The sequence below is a fragment of the Athene cunicularia genome (genome assembly GCF_003259725.1).
Source record: "Athene cunicularia isolate RWA chromosome 1 unlocalized genomic scaffold, athCun1 chr1_part2, whole genome shotgun sequence".
NCBI lineage: Eukaryota > Metazoa > Chordata > Aves > Strigiformes > Strigidae > Athene > Athene cunicularia.
In genome coordinates this window covers 13,140,983-13,149,294 of record NW_020799092.1, presented here as the reverse complement: position 1 = coordinate 13,149,294, position 8,312 = coordinate 13,140,983, and the positions used below count along the sequence as shown (strand labels likewise).

At 44.7% G+C, this 8,312-nt stretch overlaps 1 protein-coding gene across 1 annotated transcript in view; it reads left to right on the top strand.

The window, feature by feature from the left end:
* Positions 1-2,373: 2,373 nt before the first annotated feature.
* B4GALNT3 (beta-1,4-N-acetyl-galactosaminyltransferase 3) overlaps positions 2,374-8,312 on the top strand; it is a 63,655-nt gene continuing 57,716 nt past the window's right edge. The window contains exon 1 of the mRNA XM_026862014.1: positions 2,374-2,425. Within this exon, the coding sequence (XP_026717815.1) occupies positions 2,374-2,425 (52 nt within the window). The remainder of the gene's footprint in view (positions 2,426-8,312) is intronic.

Sequence of the window (8,312 nt, the reverse complement as noted above, 5' to 3'; positions counted from 1 at the left end):
TGTATAAGAGACAGGGGGAAGAGTGGGTGAGCGCAGCCCGCTGGAGCGCGGAGCTGCTTCCTGGGGAGCCGCCGGGGGCGGAGGTGGGTTTTGTCCCCCCGGGAAGGAGCTGAGTGTGGGGGTTTTCGCTTTTCTGCCTTTGGCCTGTCGGCTCTCACCCTCGTCTCTGTCAGGGGACCGGGGACCTATCAAAATGTGACTTTGCTGGAATTGCGGAGCCCGGAGTCACGGCTTTGAGGTGTCTCCGGTGCTCAGGTGCTAACCTGGAAGGTGGCAAAGATTCTTTGAATATTGCTTTGATGAGCAAAGAAGCGTATGCAAAGGAGGAGAGAATGCATACCCTGGAGATGCACGCTGCTTGCCTACTAACGGGTTCATTTTGTGCAAACTTTTAGTAGTACAGCAGAGCTGATACTAAGTGCAGTTAGCTTCTTTTTTTTTTCTGAAGTAGAGAAAAACAATTATTTCTATCAGTGACATGTGGGGGTTTGTGCTTCTCTTCTGTTTTACAGTTACAAGAAAGTTTTGAATGGCCCGAGGTTTTGTAAAAGCCAATGGTGTTCTTGCTGTCGCTTTTAAAATAATATTAGTGCTTGGTGCCAATCTAATTTGATAGTAGTTTTTGAAATACATGTGAGCATTTAACTATTAATACTTCTCAATGTCTTGGTCCCTTCATTACACATTATGAAACCCCTGATTCTTACTCCCATGAGTCAGGCTTGGTTTCAGTCTTAAAGCCTTAGACTGTGGCTGTGCCAGTTGCTCCACAAATGTCTACTCCCAAAAAGTCCATTACAGGACTTCAGCTTGTCCATTCGTCCTGTATTATATATGATGTTAAGTCTTAAAACACATATTTATTGTTCCACCAGAGTAAGAAATCTGATTTCTTTGGCTAGGATAAATCCTCTAGCTATAATCTGCTTTTTATGCCTGATGGAATTAGCTGGGACATGAGAAGATGAGTTGTGCTACAAGTCTACTTTGCATTACATCTTTCATGCAATCTAGCCAAGCCTCTTGCAGTACACCACTTTGCCAATACCCCCCAAAGATCCTTGGAGAAGACTGTATAGGTATGTACAGAACTTTTATGGTGCAGCAAGGGAGAAAACAAACCACTTGGAGGTATTTAACATCGTGGACTATAAGAAGAGAAAGCTGAGTCGGGTATTTGAAGCTGTACAGTTGACGGTCCTTTTACTGCCAGCAATAGAAAGGGAGAGGGAGGGGATGGGAGAAACAGGCAGAGAGCGTGAGAACAGAAGAGATGTGCAGGAGCAGACAACTTTTCTTATGAATTGGGTTCTTCCTCCTTGCTTTTAGACAGGGTTATTTTTACATCTCTTTGAGTCTTAAAAATGAATGACATAACTGGAAACAGTGACATGACTATGGTCACTACCAACTAAAACAGAGAATGAGAAAAATTAATTACATTATATAAAAGTTCGATTATATAAACATCCAGATTCACCCAAATCCACCAGAGATGTTGCCACTCGTTGCATGTGGAAGGCATTTAAACAGTGCTGGAAAGGGTGGGAGGGTGAAACCCTCCAGCAGGCAGCTCCTCATGGCTCTGCAGCATCACAGAGCAAGAGCAGCTGAGTCTGGAGAGCTGAGGCGCTGCGAGTGTGCTGGGAACTTGGTGTCGTGCTTTCCTGGCCTCGTGGCCAGGATCCTGGAACCTGCTAACAGGAGGAAGGTTAAGCTGTGACCCTCCCCACCCTTCTTCTTGTCCCAGTACCTCTGAAAGCCTGTTTTGTTTTATGAGAAATCAGAAGATGGAGTGAGAGACAAATAGTATTTGTTTTCTTTTGGCTGTTAAAACTAAGTAATGTTTTTTTCCTCTGGGGACTGGGGCGGCTGCATTTGTGACTCCACGTGGCAACTCTTTTGGGATATTTCAGGGAGCCTGGTGTGTGAGGGAGTGACTCTCGGAGCAATTAATACTTTTCCCCTTTCATTTCTGCATTGTCTTCTGCCACATGTCCCAGGTGGGAACCCTGTCGTAAGTCGCACCTGGGACCAACCGAGAGCTACCACCTCAACTGATCTGATACAACAGCCTCCCCAGTTATTAATGATAAAATACAAAGGCTGTTTATTGGGTCATTTTTCTGGGCAAAAGACTAAAAGACTCCCTCCACTAGGGCTACAAAGCCAAAGAGCTGCTGGGCTTGGATGGAGATTTGCAGATGACTGTTTCCGTCTCCCATATCTGTAACAGCTTCTCCTTGCCTCCCCAAAGGGCACTGCAGAACAGCCTGTGTATGGAAATATGTTTTCTCTTTCTAGAGAGGTGAGCCCTCGTCTTTTAAGACTGTAAGGACTCACAGAAAGTACTCCCTTTCCTCTCAGCCATGCATGGGATCGAGCACAAGCCACTGTGATGGCCCCACACCACCCCTGCTCCCAGGTCAGCACCTTAGAGCAAGTCTTCAGGCATGGTGGATCCTCTCGGCTTTATGCTTCTCTACCCCCACCAGATCAGTGTGTGGTGGAGGAAGCAAATGTCAGATGGCCTGGGTGTGTGTGTTTGAGTAACTAATGGTTAAAAATTGATGCCCTAACTGTCCTTCCTTGATGAATAAACAGCTCTGTTATGCAGCAAAGTTAAGCACATAAATAAGTTTGAATTAAAGGGAACAATGGACCTAGAAGAATATTCTGCAATCATTGGTACCTGTCAGCTTCCATGGTGCTGTATCACTGTATGTTGGGAGAGGCTCTGGCCATCAGTTTTGCTTTGCTGTAATGTTAAAGTCAAAGGTTGAGGGACCAGCCTCAGGTGCAGATTTTGTGCTTCATATACCCCATGGGTTGGGATTCACGTGTGCTTCAATTGATCTGGGCCCTTTTCTAGCTGTCAGGGAGGCTTGGGATGGGCTGAACTGATGATAGTATGGGCTCTCATGAGTGATAGCTTTCCTTTGAAGGTGATGCTGAAATGAACAGTCAGTCTGGTAAAAAAAAAAAATCTTTTTTTTCCTTGTAATGTGACTGCATCAGGGTATTCCTTATGCTTCTTCCCAAGGAGCGTTATTGGTGGAATGTTGTCTCTTATGGGCAGGAGGGTGTTTCTGTTCCTGCTGTTGTGCACCTTGCCTTTTTTTTTTTTTTTTTTTTTAATTGGGCATATTTGGCTGGTCTGCTGCCCAATACGTATTTATAGGAATCTTATTTACAGATGAGTAAAGAAAAACAAGCAGGATGATGTGAGTTGAAGATGGGCACAACTCTCCTCACATGAAATGTGGCCTGTTGTCATCCAAAACAAGTTGTAACAGGCAGGACACTGCCTCCCTGCCAAGAAACCTGAGGAATTGGAGACAGTCTGTTTACTCCTGCTGCTGACAGGCACTAACCTCTGTGAAGTGGGCTCTCTGGTAGACATGTTTTTCTCATCTTGACTAGCTGCTACACAGCACACTTTGCTCCCACATGTGAATGCTGGAGATGGGGGAAACTTTTTTATTTCAAGGGTGATTGAGATGTTGGGCAGGGAGAAATATATCAGTAAAGCACAGAGCAGCCAGGGCTGGAGAATGAGTCCTGCACCCTGCCTTTACTGCTGTAATGCTGTTGGCTTGGCAGCATGGCTGGAAAGGACAAGGGCAGGGACAGGTCTTACTCAGGGAAGACCCCTACCCCAAGACACTGCCTCTTCCCAGAGCTGATGCAATGCTCTGTTTGGATAGAAAGGCTGGTGAGTTGGGGACCTCCTCCTGTTACCTCTGTTTTTCTCTTCTGTGCCCAGCAGTGCCTCGTCTCACCCACCCATGCAGAAAGGTATGACTCTGAGGGAGCAAGGCTGGCAAATTGTGTGTGCAGGCAAGGAGGATGTGCAGTGATCCCCCTTTGCTTTAAAGCCTTGTGTCAACATAGTAAAAGCAAATCCCAATCCCTGAAGAAACCTGGAGGTGAGGTCATTCCTAGTCATTGCTGTGCAGTTTTTCTGCTGTAAAGACCATGGTATCTTGGGAGACTACAAATCACTTGCATGGATTTCCTTTATTGCAGATGTGAGCATCTCACTGAGCCATGTACAAACAGGATTAGATTAGATTGCTGGGAGGTGCAGCTTGTAGGAACAAGGGATCAGGGGCCCTTCTTTAACTTGCCTTTCCTGGTTGCTTCAATTTACCCCCATTCCTCCACATTTTATTGTTGCATGTAAATAACACTGGGCATGTGTTATCTTCCTATCTTGGATAGTGGTTTCTGTCCCACTTCTAGTGTCTGACTGCTGCTTTTCTAACTTAGTAGTGTGCAGTCTGAAGTGGGAAATAGGAAGGGTTCAGAAGAAACCATGGAGATATGTGAATAAAAAAGTCCTTATGGCAAGACTTCCACCTTCCTAGTATGTACATCTTTAGTGTCCTTTTCCCTCCCCAGAAAATTGGTTTCTTACTATCCACCCCCCAATGGTAAATGCTCTGATCTTCAGACATCCATGCTATTAAAAAGCAGTGTGAGTTGCTTAAAACTGACCAAAGTATTGGTGTGAATGGGCAGGTGTATGAGTTTGTATGAGAAAAGTAGCTGACAGAAAGCTGAAATTGCTCATTTAATGTAATGCATTGACTTCTTCTCCAGCCCCCCTGCCCAGGCACCATCAGAAGCACCTGTGCATACGGGTGAGCACACCTACATACACAAGTTCATTCACATGCGCCCAAGCTGACTTTTGCAGTCACTCTCACGTAAGGTTCTTTGCCTGTACGTGCACAGTATTGCTGTTTTGCGTAGCTAATGGCACCAAAGGTTACTGAGTGCGCATGGGGTGAGATTGGGCCATGTGGTTCTTCAAGTGGTGGCTGAAGTCTCTATTTCCTCTCTGTGGAAACTATTAACCCAGAGGAAAAGTTTAACTAGGTATCACCCCCAAAGCACCTCATCCCAACTGAAGAAAAGTGCTGGCAGCAGGGTAACATCTATACCATGAGGTTTGCATATGATATTTCTGTGGTTTTGATGACACTGGTGAGACCTTCATTCACAGCACCTGTGCCAAGCAACTCCATTCCCTAAAGTATTGTTCTGTGGGCTGCTATAGCTGCAGGGAGAATGATGGACACTGCAGGTGGAGCAGATTTTTCACTTCTAGCTGGTCAGTTCAGTCTCCCTGGAGGATGGTCAGAAGTGCTGTCACGTGCACTGGTGTGTGTAAAGTCAGTCAAAATTCCCAGGCCCATATTCACAGCACAGACCACTATCACAGACTCGGTGGAGAAGCCAGAGTCACCGAGAGCAATTTGGATTGTACTCTAGCTTGGTTGTGAGGTTTGCTAACACAGCAGCCAGGGGCTGCCTGGACCTCAGGGTAGCTATGCCATGCTTGTCCTGGGCCCATGGTATCCTTTCACTGCTGCTGGGGTATGTACTGCAGGTAATTTGTGAGCCTGGCTTTTTCCACCTCTTTACTTGAAGTCAGGTAGGGATTTGACTCTCAACCTTTTTGTGGAGCAGCACTGAGTGCTTGGGTCCCTGTGAACTGAGAGTTTCAAGTGTTTGTGTTCATGAAACCTGGCTCACAGCTTGTTTGGCCCCAGAAGATCCCCAAATCATTCGCAAAGTTTACATATTATCATTATAAATAAACTCTTGCAACATCCCATTATGTACACCTTACTTGTGACAGATTTGTGTAGTGGTGTGTCAGCACAGCATGTATCCCTGCACCACACCTTCCTGTCTTGAGTCAGACTGAATTAGGATGACTTGGCTCTCACGGAGCGGTGCCCTCCTGTGCATCTACTCTGCCCTGTCGGGTTGGCAGAGGAATGCTGTTGTCTTCTGAAGATGTGTTTCTGTGTATCATATAGTGCCACCTTTCACCTGCAGGTTCAGGCAGATGTGAAGAGTGGCACTGGGAGAGATGATGGACATTGTCTTTCATCTGGCAGTTTGGAATTACTGACATCTGCAATATGGTAAAAAGCAAGATGTTTTCCTGAAGATAGGTTGCCTTGTAGGTCATGGCAGTGGGAAACAGAGTGATGATGGGGTTCCTTCTCCAAGGCTTACAATGATAGCCTCAAGAATTGATGGGGTTATATATTTTATTGTACTTTGAGTTTCCCTATTGTATTTGTTCTTGCTGTGCATTCATGTTCCCTTTTCCAGTCACTTCCCAATTCAATTGCTTTTTCCAGGCTTGCAGTAATAGCTGAGCAGGGCTTTCCAAAAATGGAAATAAGCTGTCTTATTTAGATGTGGTATGAGATTTAAGAAAGATCAATGCAATGCCTTGGGTGGAAACAGATGTGAACCTGGTCCTTAGATACTTATGCTGTTCATAATGTTAGAAATTCATGGTCTGTGTGTGTAACCAGCCAAACCAAAATATGCTGGGATCTTGACCAGAGCTCCTCTGTACTTCCGTTTTCCTGAGAAGACTTTCCCATGCCAAAGCACAAAGGGTTTGATATTCCTGATCTGGAGAGAGTCTCCTACACTTAGAGATGAGATGGTCTGGGGCAACATTGCTGTTAAGTAAATCAGCCTTTTCCAAAGACACCTCAGAACAATAATTCATGTTGGCATAATAAATAATTTAAATCCACTACACAGAATGATGAGATTCAAATAAGTTTTTGAGATGTTTGATCACTTCAGACAATTCAAAGATTGTTGAGTGGTCTTGTGAGTTCCCCTGAAGCATCAGTGCCCCTCTCAAAAGGTTACTAATCCTGTTTTTATAATTTTGTAAGGCTTAGTTATTTCAGCATTCTGTGACTATTTCCCGTATGGGATTTTTTTGAGAGGAAAAGAAGTCAAGGTGGCTTCTTATCCCCCTTGGTTTTATAAGTTGGAAAAGCTGTCACCTATTACTTTTCATTGTAGGTCTATTTGATACCCTTAGGTGGCATCTTGTGCTATTCTTCCTTGTCTATGTCACTGTTTTCCATCAGAGATGGAAACGGTAAGTCCCAGGCCTTTGGATTATCCATGGGGGTTTTCTTCCTTCCTGGTTTCTGTCTCCATGATCTTGATGTTGATTTCAGACAGACTTAAATATATATATTTTTTTCCAGTTGAGCCAAATACGAGCAACTGACAGCCAGTGCTACTCAGTAATGTAAAAACACTCAATACAGATCAGGGACTTGACTATGGGGCCTTCTGTAGCAGGCATGTTTTATCTTTTCAGCTTTCTTTTCTGCTAGCCCTCTGGACTGTGAGTATTGGGAGCCATGCTCATATGGAAACCTGTGTTTCACTGCAGTTGTTTAAATTCATGCACACTAAACAGTAGTTCATTGTCGTATACTGTTATATCCCATTTACCAGTAAAAATACTTGATCTGCATCATCACCTCTTAGGCTGCAGAATTGCTTAGCAGAGCTCTCTTGAAGTGAGGGTAATCTACATTAATGATATGTGTATTTTTTCCTGCCATTCTAAATAAATCTGTTTCTGCCTTGCTTCAAGGGGCCACTTATTTCCATGTCATTAGCGTGGGCTGTTTGACTTGGCCTGTATATTTGGTGTTGGCAACTCCAACAGCTTCCTCAGCGCTGCTGGTCATTTGAGCCTAGTTAAGGTATCTGCAGCCCTTCTCATAAATACTTCACTTCCTAAATTAGTTTTATTTATATTTTGTAATGTTATTTTCTTTAAAATTGCAGTAGTCATGTCTGGGTGCTATTAACCCCATCTAAACTGCAGAACAAAATTTATAATGGGCTGAGAATATCCTGTCCAGACCACCCTGTACTAATAGCCTCAATTAGCTGCTGTGGCAGCTCACTCAGCATTAGCTGCCACAATCCATGTTTTGTTGTAAGCAGCCCAGCTGGGAGGATTTTATTTGTTTTCAATCAAAAATGCAAAATAAAGCAACAATCTGCCAGAACCCAGTTTTGGTATCAAACCTGACTGAACTATAATTTCCAGAGGTCTGCCTTGAAAATATATTGTCTGCCTAACATAAAGAGTTGTCCTGGTTTGAGTGAGTGGTGGGGGTTGTTGATAGTGGGGGAGGGGGCTACAGCAGTGACCCCCTGTGAGAAGCTTCTTGAAGCTCCTGCCTTTGCACCAAGGTTGTGCCAATTAGCTGTGGCTCTGCGATAACGTATTTAAGAAGGGGAGCCTAGGTTGAACGGGGTGAGTTGTGAGGAGGAGCTGCGAAAAGACCATCTGTGTGAAAGCCAAGATCAGTGGAAGAAAGGTTGAGAAGGGGGGGTGGTACACCAGTGCAGAGCCCCCCTGTATCCTGTGGCGGGACAGCAGGGCCACCTCCTGCTACCCGTGGAAGTCATAGGTGGAGCAGATACTCATTTGAAGGTGATGCTGAAAT